This window comes from Saccopteryx bilineata, chromosome X, assembly GCF_036850765.1.
Source record: "Saccopteryx bilineata isolate mSacBil1 chromosome X, mSacBil1_pri_phased_curated, whole genome shotgun sequence".
NCBI classification, from domain to species: Eukaryota; Metazoa; Chordata; class Mammalia; order Chiroptera; family Emballonuridae; genus Saccopteryx; species Saccopteryx bilineata.
This window is the reverse complement of record NC_089502.1, coordinates 86380006-86399406: the sequence shown is the minus strand read 5'-3', so window position 1 is coordinate 86399406 and position 19401 is coordinate 86380006. Positions and strand designations below refer to the sequence as shown.

The 19401-nt window shown below is 44.3% G+C and overlaps 1 protein-coding gene across 1 annotated transcript in view; it reads left to right on the top strand.

The window, feature by feature from the left end:
- Positions 1 to 293: 293 nt before the first annotated feature.
- The window catches only part of IDS (iduronate 2-sulfatase), a 31687-nt gene continuing 12579 nt past the window's right edge, over positions 294 to 19401 (top strand). The window contains exons 1-8 of the mRNA XM_066248797.1: positions 294 to 507; positions 1011 to 1147; positions 1831 to 2008; positions 5291 to 5379; positions 9209 to 9409; positions 10830 to 11000; positions 13991 to 14117; positions 16684 to 16857. Coding sequence (XP_066104894.1) covers positions 414 to 507; positions 1011 to 1147; positions 1831 to 2008; positions 5291 to 5379; positions 9209 to 9409; positions 10830 to 11000; positions 13991 to 14117; positions 16684 to 16857 — 1171 coding nt within the window. The 5' untranslated portion in view covers positions 294 to 413. The remainder of the gene's footprint in view (positions 508 to 1010; positions 1148 to 1830; positions 2009 to 5290; positions 5380 to 9208; positions 9410 to 10829; positions 11001 to 13990; positions 14118 to 16683; positions 16858 to 19401) is intronic.

Below are 19401 nucleotides of genomic sequence, written 5' to 3'. Positions count from 1 at the left end.
TGGGTTTCACTGAAATAGAATGGCATTTGGGGTGGTCTTTAAGGAAAAGTGACTTCTATAGAGAGAAGAGGGAAGGGGCCAGAGGAAAAGCATAGCACAAGCAAGGGCAAAGAGGGAGGTCACTGCTAGTTAAGGACACTGGTTGCATCTCAAATCTTTGAAAACACCTGGAAAGATTCCCTGCAGCAGCTCTCTAAAAGGATCGCTGTCAAAGCTCTCTCTCGCCACCAGGCTCCGCCCCCAAGAAGCTGGGCAGGGAGGAGGCACGCAGGCGCAGTTGCGCTCTAGCGGTGCAAAGCCTGTGGGTCCAGAGGCCCTGACGGGCCGCCTGAATCGGTGGCTGCAGCGCCTGAAGCCCTGCCCTCTGTCGCAGCTTGTCACCGTGGCCCTGGAGCGACCTCACTGAGGTAGAAATGCCGCCGCCAGACCGGGGCCTGCTCTGGCTAGGCCTGGTCCTGGGCTCCTGCACCTCTCTTGGGTCCACTGCGGTGGGAAACAATGCCAAAGGTAATGCCTGTGCCCCTGCCCAGATTGGGGGCTCTCTTCCTCCCTCCCAACTCCTCTCCATTATTTCCTCCCTAAATCTATTCTTTCCTCCTTCACGCCCTTTCTCATAGTATTCCTTCTTCCTTCCTTCCATCCTTCTATTCATTCTTACATCCACCCTTCCTTTCTTCCCACCCAGTCTTTTCTTCCCTCTATCCGTACTTCTCTCCCTTCCTAAATTATTCTTTAGTCTATCCTTCCCTCCCTCTCGCTCCCCCTGTCTCTCTCTTGGTCTCTTCCTTTATCCCTCCTTCATCTGGGCTTGAAGCGATGGCCAAAGCTATCCCTGTCACCCAGGACTGGGGCTTTCTCTGTCCACCCACTCCCACCATCCCTGGCTTGGTTAGCTGGATTGTCAAGGTGCAGGGTACAACCTTGAGCCTTTCAGTACCCTAGAACCTGTCATGAGTGGGGGTTCAGTGTCAGTGCAGATCATCTCACTGAAGCCCCACTCTCCTGTGCAGATGCTCTGAATATCCTCCTAATCATCGTGGATGACCTGCGCCCCTCTCTGGGCTGCTATGGGAACAAACTCATAAGGTCCCCAAACATCAACCAACTGGCATCCCGCAGTCTCCTCTTCCAGAATGCCTTTGCCCAGGTATGTCGGGTCCTTTAGGTGTGGTTGTGAGCCTTATGCAATGAGAGTTGGTGAGGGGTGGGCACCTCAGCAGTTGTTAGATGGCACTGATTGTGCCAGACATCTGCTTATTAGAGGGAAGCATAGTCTGGAAAATGGCGATTGAAATAATCTGGTTGTTTACTGACAAGGAAGATTGTGCTTTTAAGAGTTCCCCTCCTCCTTGGGTACAGCGTTTACCCTGGCCCCAATGTCCTCAGGATAGTCCTGGCTAGCTTTCTTCCCCCAAAAGGAGGTGGCCTGATACTGAGAAAAAAAGGGTGCTGCAGAATGCTACCCTCAGACCTGGACCTGCCGACTAACCTTGAACTAGTGTCAACCAACTTGCCAGGATGGCACACCTTCCTGAACCCCCTCACAGGGCCATTCCCAGGACCCTTGCCTGCTTGTGCACCTGTGAGACACTATTGTGTAGAAGAAGTACACAATCATCTGCTGGTTTGAGGGGCTAAGTCCTTCCCTCTCTCTTTCCTGGGAGACATTTCTGGTGACTAAGTGAGCCCTAAATCCCACGGTCTGGCTGTAAGATCTGCATGACTCAGCAGCCAAGCTGTTTGCTGAGGATTGGGAGGTTGCCTGGTTACGATTTAGCTCCTAGACTGTTTTCCTCTGATGTTGTTTCCTCTGCTTTTACTCCTTAACAGCAAGCAGTGTGTGCCCCGAGCCGTGTGTCCTTCCTCACTGGGAGGAGACCTGACACCACTCGCCTGTATGACTTCGACTCCTACTGGAGAGAACAGGCTGGAAACTTCTCCACCATCCCACAGTACTTCAAGGAGAATGGCTACGTGACCATGTCTGTTGGAAAAGTCTTTCACCCTGGTACTGCGTGCTATCCAAAGTCTGAGTTCTTTTTTGTTTCATGCCCAAGCATGGGGGATCCTGTTCTGGGGTTGGGGCTGTCTTTTCAGAGGCCTCTTGGGACTGGGTGGACATCCCGTTATTCACTGTTGATTTTTTACAAAATCTTACTTCTCAACCTGGCTTCATGTTCTCACCCAAAGTGAAAAAAGGTAGAAGGAGGTTTTCTTCTTTTTAGGAACTAGTTGTGGTGCTGTTTGGTTCCTTCAGCTCATGAGGCAGAAGATGTGCACTGGATGGGGAGGTAACAGTGGTGGGTGAGATTCTAGCTATGTGCCTGACTCTTTGTACCCCAGAATCCCTGTCAATAAAGTTAGGGGTTAACGGTTAGAACATCTGAGGATGTCCCATGTGACTAGCTGTTGTTGCTGTCTTGCCCAAGGAAGGGGCTGCTGCTGAAAGTCTGTGAATTATGTCAGCAAAAGCAGTGTGATCTGGTGCCCAGGACCTATAGGCTGTCAGGGGCTGCCAGTTGTGACCTTTAACACTGCCTGTTAAACTGGCTCTCTTTAATGTCAAAATGAAAATGCTGAAGCACAACTCTAAGGTTTTTTTTTTTAACATACAGAATAATTTCATGATTATTTGACAAAAAGATGGAAAAAAAAAGAAAGTATGAAATAAATGCAAGTCACTTGTAATCATGGCACCTTGTGGTGAGCTGTATTCTGATGTCTACCCTATTCTGGACATATTATTTTTCTGATTGAAGATTATTCTGTATATAAAATTTTATATCTGTATTTTTTTTTGTATTTTTCTGGAGCTGGAAACGGGGAGGCAGTCAGACAGACTCCCGCATGTGCCCGACCGGGATCCACCTGGCACGCCCACCAGGGGGTGATGCTCTGCCCATCCTGGGCGTCGCTCTGTTGCGACCAGAGCTAGTCTAGCACCTGAGGCAGAGGCCATGGAGCCATCCCCAGTGCCTGGGCCATCTTTGCTCCAGTGGAGCCTTGGCTGCGGGAGGGGAAGAGAGAGACAGAGAGGAAGGAAAGGGGGAGGGGTAGAGAAGCAGATGGGCGCTTCTCCTGTGCTCCCTGGCTGGGAATCGAACCCGGGACTTCTGCACACCAGGCCGATGCTCTACCACTGAGCCAACCGGCCAGGGCCTTATATCTGTATTTTTAAATAAACTTTTTCACTATAGTTACTCTTGATGAAGAAATTTTAAAAGATTATTAATTGATTTTTAGAGAGAAGAAAGGATAGAGAGAGACAGAAATATAGATCTGTTCCTGTATGTAACCTGACCAAGGATCAAACCCACTATGCCTGTGCTTTGGAACAACGCTCTAACCAACCAAGCTTTCAGGCCAGGGCCATGCAAATATTTTAAATATTAGCAGAGTAGTCTAACATACAGATGTATTGTATGTTAGTTCAAGTTTTCTTTTTCAGATCTTTCCTGTCACACATACAGCTGGGATTAATATCTCTGGAGGTAGAGTGAACTGCTGTTGGGCAATACCACCAGGATTCTGGGCCCCTAGGTTTCAGTCCCAGCTCTGCCCCTTCTTAGCTATCAGTTGACCTTGAGCAAATAATTCATCCTCTGAGTCTCATATTCCTTTCCTGGGGAGCTGGAGTCATAGATCCCCTGATTACCTTCCAGGGAAGCATCCCAATGCAGGTATGAAAGTGCATTGAAAACCCAAATTCTATATGGCTCACAGTGCTTATCATTACAGGCAATGACTTGAATGTTTTCAATAGCTTTCCTTTTGCTCATTGCATACATCTGTAGGATCAGCAGCCGCCTTCTGGAACACAGCTGGTCAGTCTAGGTTGAGGGTAACTTATGGCTGGGCCAACTCAGGCCCAGGTTTGAAGGTGAATCTGTCAGGAATCATGTGCAACCAAAAGCCCACCATCAGAACTTTCTGCAATCAGTACTCATATCACCCCTTGTCTGAGTACAGCTGGAGATAGTTTTAGGGAAAGGAGAAAATATAGTAGAGAGGAGACCATGTTTCAGGGAGGGAGGCCAGACAAGACTTGAGTGGTGTTGCTTGGCTTTCTTCCTCCTGATAGTTAGTTTTTGGGATCAGGCTCTAAGCACTGTGTTAACCAGAGAACAAAAACTCACCTGCAGTCCTTGTGGAAACACATTTTTCAACTGAGTCTTTGTTCTCAAGACTTTGTTCTGTCAGGGAAGAACCTGTCAAGGATGTTAGCAGCCACCACTGAGTGAATGCTAGATAAATGTCAGTTAGGCAGTCTTTTAATCCTCTTCAAATCTTCAAGAGCAAGCAAGGTGGGTTTTTTATCAGTCATCATTTCCTGAGGAGGAATTTCAGGCTCATGTAGGTCAAGTACCTTGCCCAAGGTTACACCAGTACTAAGTGGCAGTTCCAGGATTTGAATCCAGGTCTGTCAGTGGCCTCTGCTGTATCCACTGTGCTTATTGTGCTGATGCACCTTCTACCCACTGCCCTGTAATGTGTCACTGTTCTGTGGCTCTAATGCACTTCCTTCTATGCTCCTCCTGGCTAATCCCCATAGGTAGCACTTCCCTTAATTACCCTTGAAAGCCTTACTGACCCCTGGAAGCCCTTGCTGCCCACCATCACTGGACCCACGTCACCTCTGTGCCTGGGGTGTCCCACCCTCACTTAACACAGTACTTTTACTCTCTAGATAGCTGGCAGTCTTTTCTTGGTTTTACATGTTGTCATTTTGTCTTTCCAAATAGGCTGTTAACTACTGAGTTTAGGACTAGGTTTATACTTCATGAATGACCACTGAACCTGGAGTTCTAAGGCATGGATTGTAGTGCCAGCTCATTTGTCTAATATCTATTTGGCATCAGGCAGGGCACCAACATTCTCTGAGCCTCCCTTTCCCCACCTGGCCCATGGTGATGCCAGTGCCTCTGCCGCCTCCTTCATAGGGCAAGTGAGAGGCTGCAGCTGGGGCTCTGCAGGGTTGTGTTGCTGTTAACAGGCTAGCTTACCTCATCCTTTTAGGTTTCTTCCTCAGCCTAGCATGAGCTACCAGGGCTTTAGAGACCAGGAAATCAGATGCTTAGTACTCAAATAGAAACCTAGAGAAAATTGACTTTAGTGGGGACTTCATCACGTGGCCTAAGCTCTTGATCTTATAGGTAAAACAACAACAAAACTTAGTATCAAAGAAGTGAGATGATACTTCCCTGTTTACAAAGTTTTAACTTTGGATGAAGAGGACATTGAAAGACCCTTCATGTTTTATTTACTGACTTTCTTTTTCCCCCCCCTCAAGGAATATCTTCTAATCATAGTGATGATTCTCCATATAGCTGGTCAGTTCCACCTTACCATCCTTCCTCTGAAAAGTATGAAAACACTAAGGTAAGTATATGAAAGGGTTGCAGTTATGCAGAGGAAGCACTTTTTCTCTGTCTACTAATTTAAGGGTCACTGTTGTGTATACTATACCTTCTTTCAAGCTGGTTATCCATTGAGGTTTGTGATTATGACTTGACAGAGACATGTGTTTAGATCTTTGGCATTAGGTCCAATAGGAGAGGTGGTTTTGTTTTAGAAGTTGGTGGGCATGTCTTTTTTTTTTTTTTCATTTTTTCCAAAGCTGGAAATGGGGAGGCAGTCAGACAGACTCCCACATGTGGCCGACCAGGATCCACCCAGCATGCCCACCAGGGAGCGATGCTCTGCCCCTCTGAGGCGTCGCTCTGTTGCATCCAGAGCCATCCTCAGCGCCCGGGTCATCTTTGCTCCAATGGAGCCCCGGCTGTGGGAGGGGAAGAGAAAGACAGAGAGGAAGGAGAGGGGGAGGGGTGGAGAAGCAGATGGGCGCTTCTCCTGTGTGCCCTGGCCGGGAATCGAACCCGGGACTCCTGCACGCCAGGCTGACACTCTACCACTGAGCCAACCAGCCAGGGCCGGGCATGTCTTGTTCTGGAACCTTATATTCTACTGTGTGAAACTCATTTAATGGCTCCTTGGTGCTCATTCTGGATAAGGTTCTGAGCTGAGGGTTGTAGGGGATGGAGAGTCATGGAAGGGAGAAGAGAGACCTGTGCTGCAGCAGTCTCAGCCCAGATTGAAAAAAGGCAAATAGTCTGCCTGTCTGTTTTAGGCTTAATGGATATAGTTAGGTGCTGAGAACTTTGATGAGGGTTTAAAATTTTTAGAGCATTGTGGAATAAAAAAGGAATATACAAAGAAAATCTTCATTAAGAGGAATCCCCAATGTATAGATGAAACTAAAACCCATATTTAAGAAATTCAGAAAACCAGCTACAGGACTGAGGAATGACATACATGCTCCTTGAAAATTTTTGAAGATATCATGTGGAGAAGTATGTGGATTTGTAGGGTTTGCTGTGGTGGAGAGGAGTATTTTAATTCTTGACAACTTTCTATTTCAGAATACAGTTAAAGCTAAGGGTTCTGGACTTTGGCTTGTGGCTTGAGTGTTAACAAAATGAGATTGGAAGACCCCATCTAAATCCTTCCACTCCCTGAAGCCATCTTGCTACTTTTTAATGTCCTCTGAAATGTGCCAGGCCCCTGGCCCCTACCATGTGCATTTGTTTTCAAAGTGGTGGGTCTGGGCCCTGGCCGGTTGGCTCGGCAGTGGAGCATCGGCCTGGCGTGTGGGGGACCCGGGTTCGATTCCCGGCCAGGACACATAGGAGAAGCGCCCATTTGCTTCTCCACCCCCCCCCTCCTTCCTCTCTGTCTCTCTCTTCCCCTCCCACAGCCGAGGCTCCATTGGAGCAAAGATGGCTCGGGTGCTGGGGATGGCTCCTTGGCCTCTGCCCCAGGCGCTAGAGTGGCTCTGGTCACGGCAGAGCGACGCCCCGGAGGGGCAGAGCATCGCCCCTGGTGGGCGTGCCGGGTGGATCCCGGTCGGGTGCATGCGGGAGTCTGTCTGACTGTCTCTCCCCGTTTCCAGCTTCAGAAAAATACAAAAAACAAAACAAAACAAAACAAAGTGGTGGGTCTGACTGTACCAAACCCCCCATGAGTGCTTCAGATTCTGTGGAGAGCAGGTGCTGGGAGTCAGGTGCTGGGCTGTCTAGCCCCAGGGCAGGGTAAATGATGTAGCCTATGGAAGGCAGCTGCTGCTACACCTGGGTCTTGAGGTCGCAATCATGGTCATAATAATTGACTTTGGCCTTTGACCACCGTGGCCACTTTGAGACATAAAGCAGCAGGTTCCATTCTATGCAAGGTGGGGTTGAGGGTCTGGGAATTCCATGGGTTATCACCTCATCTAATTGACTGGGATCCTGTCATTTATAAGCTGTAATCTGTCTTTGAAATTGAAGACATTATTGCTTTTGTTAAATTTTTTTTTTTGTATTTTTCTGAAGCTGGAAACGGGGAGAGACAGTTAGACAGACTCCTGCATGCGCCCGACCGGGATCCACCCAGCTCTGCCCACCAGGGTGCAATGCTCTGCCCACCAGGGGGCGATGCTCTGCCCACCAGGGGGTGATGCTCTGCCCATCCTGGGCGTCGCTATGTTGCGACCAGAGCCACTCTAGCGCCTGAGGCAGAAGCCACAGAGCCATCACCAGCGCCCGGGCCATCTTTGCTCCAATGGAGCCTCGGCTTTGGGAGGGGAAGAGAGAGACAGAGAGGAAAAAGAGGGGGAGGGGTGGAGAAGCAGATGAGCGCTTCTCCTGTGTGCCCTGGTCGGAAATCGAACCCGGTACTTCTGCACGCCAGGCCGATGCTCTACCACTGAGCCAAACGGCCAGGGCCTTGTTAAAATTTTTGAGATATAATTATATACTCTAAAAATGACCCTTTAAAGTATATAGTTCAATGTTTTTTAGTAGTGACGGAGTTCTGAAACCATTACCAAAACCAATTTAATACCATTTTTATTACCCCATAAAGTAATCCTGTGCCCTTTATCATTCACTCTCCATTTCCTCTCAACCTCCAGTCTGGGGAAACAACTGATATACTTTATGTTTGGATTTGCCTATTCTGGACAAAGTGTGTAACTGGAATTATATAGTATATGCCTTTTGTATCTGGCTACTTTTACTTAGCATAATGTTATTGAGGTTCAACTATCTTGTAGCATGAATAAGAACTTCATTACTTTTTATAGACAAATAGTATTCCATTGTATGTTTGAACATATTTTATTTGTCCATTTGTCATTTAAAGGACATTTGTGTTGTTTTTACTTTTTGGCTACTATGACTAAAGTGGATATAACATTCATGAACAGGTTTTTGTATGAACTTAAGTTTTTACTTCTCTTGGGTAGATTTGGTAGGACAGTGTTTGTGTGGACATAGCATTTATTTATTTATTTATTTATTTATTTATTTATTTATTTATTTCAGAGACAGTGAGTCAGAGAGAGGGATAGACAGGGACAGACAGACAGGAACGGAGAGAGATAAGAAGCATCAATCATTAGTTTTTCATTGTGCGTTGCAACACCTTAGTTGTTTATTGATTGCTTTTTCATATGTGCCTTGACTGCGGGCCTTCAGCAGACCAAGTAACCCCTTGCTGGGGCCAGTGACCTTTGGTTCAAGCTGGTGGGCTTTTGCTCAAACCAGATGAGCCTGCGCTCAAGCTGGGGACCTCGGGGTCTCGAACCTGGGTCCTCCGCATCCCAGTCCGACGCTCTATCCACTGTGCCACCGCCTGGTCAGGTGATACATATTTTTTTGATCATTAGTTTATTTGGGTTTCTTTTAACTGTGACCTAGAGATAGAGGCTTAGCAGCAGGGATAAAAGTACTGGATTTCTGACCCCTCCCTTGAAAAGAAGAAAATACTTCTCTATTTTATTTCTACTTTTTATGGCCTGTCTTGAGTAACTAATACTTAATGTGCTGCTGATCTGAATGTTAGATACATGGTGTGTGTAACATTCATGACTTCTATTTCTTGCACTTAAAAGTTGACTTTAGGCTCCGGCTAGGCAATTCACTGAATAGAACATCATTCCAGTGCACCAAGATTGTGTGTTCGATCCCTGGTCAGGGCACATCTGAGAAGCAATCAGTGAATGCACAACTAAATGGAAAAACTAAGTGGAAAAAAGAGTTGATGCTTCTCTCTCTGTCTCTCCCTCTTCCCCTCACCCTTTCTCCCTTCCTCTCTCTTTCTCTCTCTCTCTCTCAAATCAACTTAAAAATTAAAAAAAACCCTGACTTTATATGTTTTATTTTGAAAGACATGTAGGGGGCCAGATGGAGAACTTCATGCCAATTTGATTTGCCCTGTTGATGTGGCTGATATACCTGAGGGTACCTTGCCTGACAAACAGAGCACCAAGGAAGCCATACGATTGTTGGAAAAAATGAAAACATCTGCCAGTCCTTTCTTCTTGGCCGTTGGGTATCACAAGCCGCACATCCCCTTCAGATACCCCAAGGTGAAGAGCTGGCTGAGGGCTGATCCAACCTAGCGATGACAGCTGTGTTGTTTGTTAAAGGAGGGATTTGTGTAGCGAAGGTGGCCACATCCTGCCATCCTCGCTCACCAGGGATGCCTGATGGCACTAATGTACTCAGAAGTGTGAAGATGAGATTCAGAGGTTAAGGCTAAGTAGTAGATTTAGAACATATAAGAATACTTTCCTCTACTGGAGGGTTTCATTTCATTTCCTTGAACTTAGTGAACAAATGTTGGGTTGGTTGGTGAGATTATCATAGAGAATTGAGTCAGAGCTGCCAAAGCCTGAAAATAGGGGATAGTCCTTGTGACACACTTCCAGGGAATGTGACTTCCTCTTTAGTAATTGCCTTTCCCCCAGATCCTGTGAGGTCAGACCACTTACAGGACACTGCATTTCTTGTTGGAACCTAAAATCCTGTGCTTACATGTATGATTTAGAGCTTGTAATCTCTTTAAAAAATATTTTTTTTCCAATTTTACCCTATCATGCTATCCCCGGGCCTGAGCAGCCCATTCTTTTGACTTTGAAAAGAATGTCTCTTACTTATGATGAGAATCAAGACCATAATGTGGAGTGAGTCTCATTTCTGCTTCTTATGCAGAAAAGAGTTAAAGTAGCAGGCATGACTATCATCCTTTGGAAGTCCTGCTTATAAGCTTGGCCCTTGGATGGGAACCTGGATCTCTGGAGTGTTCCTACCATTCCAAGAACTGATGAGTGACTCAATATACCTAAACTGTTTATGCAAACCTCTGCCTTCCTTCTTAGAGTCTGGAAGTTTGGTATGTGCAGGCAGAGGGTGCCTGGGTGACCAGCCCCAGTAAAAACCCTGGGTACCACTACCCCTGGTAGTGGTATTTCACAGAACTTGTTGCTGCGGGGATTAAGTACATCTTATTTGACATCATCAAGAGAGGACTCTGGAAGCTTGTGCCTGGTTTTCCCAAGACTTCATCCATGTGTCTTTTTCCCATTGACAACTATTTGGTCTCCTTTTACTGAAATCAGTCGTAGCCACAAGTATAACTGTGCTGAGTCCCAGTGAATCACTGAACCCAAGAGTTGTTTGGGGAACTCACAATACCTCTCTACACCTTTTATAATAGGAGGAGTACTGGGGATAAGAACAGGAGGGCATGATTTGTATGAGGAAAGAAAGCTGTCGCTACTCTGTAGAAAATAAACCATATTATTTCATTACCATTGGCATCTTGTGGGAGTGCTTTAAGTTCTTGACTTTTCATGTGGGGGGGCATACCTGAGCAATGTTAGTGGGCCATCATGTGAATGCACCACAGGCTTAGAAAAAAAGGCAGTATAAATACCGTTAGAGTCTCAGCCTTGTACCTTTACCAAAAGGGTGACAACCTGGTGACTTTGTGTGCTTTCTCCCAAGGAGTTTCAGAAGTTGTATCCCTTGGAGAACATCACCCTGGCTCCTGATCCCCATGTCCCTGATGGCCTCCCTTCTGTGGCCTATAACCCCTGGATGGATATCAGGCAGCGGGAGGACGTCCAAGCTTTAAACCTCAGTGTGCCCTATGGCTCAATTCCTGTGGACTTTCAGGTACCAAGGACATATTTTGGGGGAGTATTGGAGACTTATGGCATGATGTCACTGGTGATACCATTTTTCTCAGTGGATGCTACTTCATCCATTATGTCTTACTAAGAACATTCTCTGTGCAAAGCATCTTTCAAAGTGCTGGTGTTGGGGGTGGTCTGGAGGCATTTAGGACATGAAAAGTGCTGGATGGATAAAGAATCTTCCAGTCAATGTCTCCACTTCCAAAGAAAGGGGAATCTAGAGATTTGAAGACTTACTGGATGTGGGCACAGAGGTTGGGAAGAGACCTAAATGATCAACAGTAACTCATGGGAGATGCTATTTAATCTAGTTGACAGTTCATCAGTTATAGGGTGGTGGGCAACTCCTATGCATCCCAGAAAACTCAGTTTACTGGTACTTGCAGATCCCCTCTTCAGGCAAGCCAGCACGAGCACACACATCTCTCTCGGGGGTAGCTTGGTAAATAGGGTCTTGGCTGGGGCACCAACATGGCCGGTGCCATCCAATTGCAACATCTGGTTTCCCTTTGCCATGGTGTGGGGATGGAGCAGATATGGAGTTAGAATCCTCACAGTGACTCATCAGTTACCCTCTCCTTGTGCACAAGACATACTGACTAATGCTATTTCTGGAATATTCCACATTTAGTCCTGCCTTTCTGTTACCATGAGAACACTCCAACAGGCAGTCTACAGTGGAAGGAAGGAGACCATTTATTCAAAGTGTGCTTTCTGGACCACCTGCAGCAGAATCACCATGATGGCTTTTTAGAAGCACAGACTCATGGTCCACTCATATTTAGGGAATTCAAAGGTAGAGTTGGGGCCCAAGAACCTGAATTTCTAAATAAAGTACATACACAGTTGACTCTGATGCACACAGAAGTTTTAAGAACCACTGCTATTGGGTATAGTTTACAGAAAAATATAATATATAGGTACCTCTTGCTATTCATACATATTTTACCACTGAGTTTGGATAGCAAGAGTTTGGGTGGTAAGGGATGTATGTCCCTCACACCCATTTGATACCTGAGTTTCTGATGGCAGTTGTGAGAGTTTGGAAAGCAGTAGATTCATGAGTTAGTTTGGAAAGCAGTAGATTCATCTGTAGGGGTTTTAATAGAGAGGTTGCTTGAATTGCAGCTTTGAGGCTGTACCTGGGTACCTTCTTAGTGATTGGTCTCTTAAAATTACCCTTTATAAAATGGACTGTGTGCCAGGAAGAATGCTCAGTATTTTTTGTGTGTTCTCCGATCTTTTGGTCTCCATGGGAACCAGATGGGGTACCTGCTGTCTCTGTTGTCTAGGTGAGGAAATTAAAGACAAAGAAGTGTGGTGACTTACCCCAAGTTGTATGACTACCAGCACCTCTTCTCAAATGCTACTCCTTTGTGAAACCTTCCCTGATATCCCCAGGCTGACTTGAGGGCTCATTCTCCCATGTTGTCCCTGGGCCCTACTAGTAACATGTGCATGTTCTAATGTTCAAGCTTGTGTCCTCACTGGACAGGTGACTCATTAAGGGTAAGGACTACATCTGCTTCTTTCCCAGCATAGGAAGGAGGGCATAGTCTTGAATAGGAAACAGCAACCCTCCAGGAGAATCAAAATTCCCCAAGTTGTGGACTGAAGGCTTTTATCTAGTAGAACACTGAAGTAGGCCAATGTTTAGAATAATCCTCCTAGAAAGTGGTTAGTTAAATGGATAACTGTCGTCTTTACCTCATGGGCAGAGTGGATGAGTCCTCACCGGAAGGAAGAATAGAAGCCAGCAGGTCTAGCTGATAAGATGGCTAAGCACATGGTGGAAACTATGGTTACTCTGATATATCAGTGGCCTCCTTATTTCTCAGCCTTGGTGGGGGTGGGGTTCATAATTTTTGAAATATTTGTGAACAAGGCTGGGAGGGAGCGATCCCAGATGGGACTGTGGCTCTTTTACATCAATGCTTGGCCTGCCTGCTCCCAAAGTCTCTCTTGGGTTTAGGGACCATGGACAGTGGGGTGCACTCTTATCCCTCCTTTGCTCTCTTGCCTGCTGGGACTTAGAATTGAGCCATACATGGCAGCCACCGCCCATGAGGATAAGCAGTTGCCATCTTCTGCTTGGTTAGAAAATGGTCAGAGGAAAGGCCCTACCCACTGCTATTGTTATGTGTTGAATTGTGTCCCTCAAAAAGATACTTTGAAGTCCTGAACCCCAATTGCTCAGAATGTGACCTTATTTTGAAACTGGGGTTCACTGGAGATGTAACAAGTTAAGGTGAAGTCATGTTGGAGTAGGGTGGGCCCTGATTCAGTCTGACCAGCATCCTCATGAGGAGAGAGAGACACACATGGAAGAATTCCATATGATGATGGAAGCAGATTGGAGTGCTATAGCTACAAGGCAAGGAATGCCAGGGACTTCCACCACCACCAGAAGCTGGAAAAGGCAAGACTTCCCTTGAGCCTTCAGAGACAGAAAGGCTCTGCAGACACCCTGATTTCAGACTTCTGGCCTTCAGAACTGGGAGATGATATATTTCTGTTGTTTTAGGCCCCCTAATCTGTTGTCATTTGTTACAGCAGCAACAGGAAATGCGTACAGCTTTATGGTATCTTTGGTGTGACCCTTAGCAGAGTTTAGAGGGACTGAGGGATCAGTTTCTGTGTACATGGTCATCTCCTGGGCCTATAAGAGTAAGTGAAGGAGACAAAAAGGAACAGTGTGTGGCAAAGAAGTGGCGTTTACATCTGCTGTGTCCAAGTGAAAGCTGATCTCCTTAAAAAAGAATCTTACGTATAGACTTGCAGATTTCACTATGACTATGGGGCGAAAGGATGTAGATGGTATAGAAATGAATGTCATCTTTTGGCTGAGAAAATCAAGGACATCAGCAGACGGATGTGTTTAGGAAGGATATTCAGGTGAACAGTATGTCTGTATACTACCGCCATTTAAATCTCAATCCCTCTCATTATTATTATTATTTAAATTTGTAGCGGAGAATTATCCAGAGCTATTTTGCCTCTGTTTCTTACTTGGATACCCAGGTTGGCCACCTTTTGAGTGCCTTGGATGATCTTCAGCTGGCGAACAACACTATCATTACATTTACTTCAGATCATGGTAAGCATTTTGAAATACCCTGGTGAGTCACTCAAAGTCTCTGAACTTTTCTGTGAAATGTGATTTTCTAGATTGCCATAAATATAGGCATGTTATTTTTTGGGAGTCAGTGATGCCCTGAATCTGGGGTCTTGGAGTGCTTTTATGCCCACCTTGTTAGCCTTGGGACTTCTCTCCGTGTCTCTGTGGGTCAGAAGAGCATGTTGGATGCTTGAGTGATGAAGGTAGGTGGGTGGGGGAAACTTGTAGCAGTCTTTTTTTTTTTTTTTTTTTTTTTGCTTGGTGAACTCAGCAGGAACCCTCCATTTGTGGAAAGCCCTTTTATCTTCCCTTTTAGCTTCCATTTTAACTAAAGGTTTGAAGAACTTTTTATTGGTCTTAGGAGGATCTAGAACATTCCTGATAAAACCCAGTAAGGCCCTCAGATCTGCCTCTAGCCCTCCACCCCAGCGCTGCTGCCCTTTCTGTCAGGAGCCTAGGGTTCACGACCCTTATTTTTTCTAAGGCAGTTTCTCACTTTTCCCCAAAATGGAAATACCTTCTTTTCTAAATTCTTTTTAAGTTGAAAATTTTCAAACATGCCCAAGAGGAAAGGATAAACAACAGCTCCTTGGTCTCCATCTTCCTCTTCCCCAGGTATCTACTCATGGCAGTCTTATTCATCTCACCCTTCCCCACACCCCCACTCCTGAATTATGTTGAAGAAAATCTCAGGTTGTTCAGTTTTATGAATAGTACCTTTAAAATTTTTTGTATTTTTGGAAATATAACCATACTACTATTATCGTACCTAGGACCAGAAAAATAATTATTTAATATCATCTAATATGAAACACAACAATGTTAGAACATAGCATGCCCATTGTAAAAGGAAGAAAAAAGTATACAGAACATATCATACAGGGCCAAATCACCCTGCCCTTTTATCCCACCTGCTCAGGTGACAGATATGGGGCCATCTACCAGCCTTTGGTTGAGCATATACATGTGGGTATGGGTTATGTGTGTGTACATATATAATAGTAATGAAACAAGGCAGGATTGATTTGCTGTGTGCTGTTTTGTTCCCTGGTTTTTTATGACTTAACAATTTCATAGTCTTCTGTGTCATTTCTCACAGATGTACCTTATGCCTTGTAAAGGTCTGTATTCCTTATAGATGGTGGTGTCATAATTTTTCAGTTTCCCTAATGACCTTCCATCCACTTCAGACCTCTCTTTTCAGTGCCCAGTTTCCTCTTTCAGTGCTAACACAACCCACCACATAAAGGGAAGGCCTACTTTGAAAACTCTCTTTGCTCTGAGGCAGGTGCAGTAGATTACAAATGGTTCCTCTCAAAGGGCTCTCCCAGGACATCCTACATCCAGATTCCAAAAGCCTTCTCGAATGCTTGCATAGCAGCTTCTTATGGCTTTGGTTATTTTGTAACACACAACAGTGAATGTACAATCTTTGTCATACATATATTTATTAAGTGAGAGGAGGGAGGCAGAGAGGGAGAGACAGACTACCACATATGCCCCAACCAGGATTCATCCAGCAGGCTCCCAACCAGGTGAGGCTCTCCCCAACTTGGCCTCTGCTCCATTGCTCAGCAACGCACTATTTTAGCACCTGAAGTGAGGCCATGGAGCCATCCTCAACGCCCAGGAATAACTTTGCTGGTCCCGTTTGAGCCATGACTGTGGGAGGGGAAGAGAGAGAGAGAGAGAGATAGAGGGGGTGTGGAGAAGCAGATGATTGCTTTTCCTGTATGCCCTGACTGGGAATTGAACCGGAGACTTCCACATGCTGGGCAACTCTACCCCTGAGTCAACCGGGCAGGGCCATTTTATATTTTTTTTTCAAAAAAAGTACTCAAACTTTAAAAGATTAGAAATTTATAACTTGGAATAAAGTTATCTTTTGCAAGGGATATTTTAAATCTGGGTTAAAGGTGGTTTTTAATCAAGGTTAAGGATTCGGAATCAAAAGTTATATTGTTCTGGTCTATAGTATGACTTAAAAGTTATACAAGCTGTTATTGTCTTTTTTTTATTTGAATAATTGTGCCACACTTTCACAGCTTATTTTTGGTAGTACAAACCCAGAAGTGAAAACCAGAACTGTGAAACTTGAGGTAAGATACATAGTTACAAGATAAGGCAGTGGTGACAATACATCTATCAGGGTCTCTGCACAGTCAAGAGTGAGCCCATCTTAGCAGGGGAGGTGGGTCTGGGGGTGGGGCACTGATCCATTAGAGCCCAACCTAAATGCATATTGCTAGTTGCTTGCTAAAAGAAGTTACTTTAGTTTGGGAATTTATTATTATTTTTTCTTTTTTAAAAATGTATGTTTTCTTTAAAAGTTTACCTCAATCAAGATAAATGTCTAATTTCCAATAAAGCAATATTCAGGGGCTATCAGCATTTTTGTGGTAATTCTGGAGGGATTTTTTTGTAGGTGATGGGTTTTTGCTTCTAGTGAATTTTAATAATAACAGGAAATTAAATTGTGTCTAAAATGAACAAACTCTATGTTATTATTTCATTTTCTGTCATTCTATGCTTTCTTATGAATCAGGGTGGTCTCTAGGTGAACATGGAGAATGGGCCAAATACAGCAATTTTGATGTCGTTACTCGTGTACCCCTGATGTTCTATGTTCCTGGAAGGACGGCTCTGCTTCCGAAGGCAGGCGAGAAGCTTTTCCCGTACATCGACCCTTTTGATTCCATCTCAGAATTGATGGAGCCAGGTATACATATGCTAAAGTGGATGACTGCTGACACTAATAGCTTCTTTAATTTTTATAAACCACCTTACCAAATCATACTCTAGGGGCTTACCCTGTCCACCCTCCTGCCCAGTGTTGGTATTCCTATGCATATTTCCTGGGTACTTTCCATGCTCTGGGTCAGGGAGGAGTGGCAGGGCCAGAGTTGACAAGTGTGATCCCTGTCCATGAGGAACCATGGATGACGGGAGCTTGGAGGGCATCCCCAGTATGAGGAGGGCTTTCATGCAGGTGACAGCCAACTGCAACCTACTCCAGAGCACAGGGGAAGCGAGTAGTATTCTCAGCCAGAGAAAGGGCTGTCCCCTACACACACATACACACACAACCCCTACGCACACACACCTCTGTTACCTATACACACTTTTGGCAGGGACTTGGCCCTTTTGTGAGAGAGAGACATTTGCCATTTTGGCAGCTCATCAGTCTAGTGAACAATTAGTTCTGTAATATTACCAGGTGATTTTCCTTCTGCCCTCTCTAACAATGAAGGTCAAGTTTACTTTGTCTTCCACATTCCAGTTCTTTCTAAGCTTTGAAAAAAACATAATCTTCTCTTGTCTAGGCTGAAATCCCTAGTCCTTCAGTTGTTCCTCTCAAGATAGTATTAGACCTATGGTTATACTAGGATTATCCTGGTCTCCATCTTCCAAAATGCTCCAGTTTGAGAAATTATTTATAGAAATGTCTTTTGGGCAAGATATACTCCCTGCTGCATAGGGCAACCTGAATTTTTTTTGTGTGTGTGAGTTGTCTCTCGACTGCTCAGTGAAAAGATGAGGTCTGTACATTAGACAACATTTGTTCTTTCTGGAGTACTTTTTCTATGAACTCTGCTAAAGCAGGTTACCCCCTTTCTGGAGTTCTTTATTTAGTCCATCTTTAAAATCTACATTCTGTACTTTATATTGATTCTTGTTTAAATTTTTCCTGGTTTTAGACCATTGTTCTTGGCCTTTCTGGATCTGTCCAAGTTTGCATACTGCTCCATTTGATTTTCTGCACATTTGACTTTTGTGTCCTGTATATTCTGTCTTCTTTCATGTCACTGATAAAAAGTTAAAAAATTTATTTATTTTATTTATTTTTTTTAGTAATTTTATTTTTTAATGGGGCGACATCAATAAATCAGGATACATATATTCAAAGGTAAGTCCAGGTTATCTTGTCATTCAATTATGTTGCATACCCATCACCCAAAGTCAGATTGTCCTCTGTCACCTTCTATCTTGTTTTCTTTGTGCCCCTCCCCCTCCCCCTCTCCCTCTCCCTCTCCCCCCTCCCCCCTGTAACCACCACACTCTTATCAATGTCTCTTAGTTTCACTTTTATGTCCCACCTATGTATGGAATAATGCAGTTCCTGTTTTTTTCTGATTTACTTATTTCACTTCATATAATGTTATCAAGATCCCACCATTTTGCTGTAAATGATCCGATGTCATCATTTCTTATGGCTGAGTTGTATCCCACAGTGTAAAACCACATATATATAGTCAAATAATTTTTGATAAAGGGGCCAAGAACACACAATAGAGAAAAGAAAGCCTTTTCAATAAATGGTACTGGGAAAACTGGAAAGCCACATGCAAAAGAATGAAACTGGACTATAGTTTGTCCCCCTATACTAAAATTAACTCAAAATATATTCAAAGATCTAAACATAAGACCTGAAACAATAAAGTACATAGAAGAAGACATAGGTACTAAACTCATGGACCTGGGTTTTAAAGAGCATTTTATGAATTTGACTCCAAAGGCAAGAGAAGTGAAGGCAAAAATTAATGAATGGGACTACATCAGACTAAGAAGGTTTTGCTCAGCAAGAGAAACTGATAACAAAATAAACAGACAGCCAACTAAATGGGAAATGATATTTTCAAACAACAGCTCAGATAAGGGCCTAATATCCAAAATATACAAAGAACTCATAAAACTCAACAACAAACAAATAAACAAACAAACAATCCAATAAAAAAATGGAAAGAGGACATGAACAGACACTTCTCCCAGGAAGAAATACAAATGGCCAACAGATATATGAAAAGATGCTCATCTTCATTAGTTATTAGAGAAATGCAAATCAAAACTGCAATAAGATACCACCTCACATCTGTTAGATTAGCTATTATTAACAAGACAGGTAATAGCAAATGTTGGAGAGGCTGTGGAGAGAAAGGAACTCTCATACACTGTTGGTGGGAATGTAAAGTAGTACAACCATTATGGAAGAAAGTATGGTGGTTCCTCAAAAAACTGAAAATAGAACTACCTTATGACCCAGCAATCCCTCTACTGGGTGTATACCCCCAAAACTCAGAAACATTTATACGTAAAGACACATGCAGCCCCATGTTCATTGCAGCATTGTAAAAGTTAAAAAATTTAAAGGCATGATTATATCCCTCTCTTTACTTGGAGAAATCTTTAGACAGGTTGACCATGTTTTTTAAAACTTTTGTTGGGAGATGTTCAGCAATTAAAAATTCATAAAAGTGTACTGTCA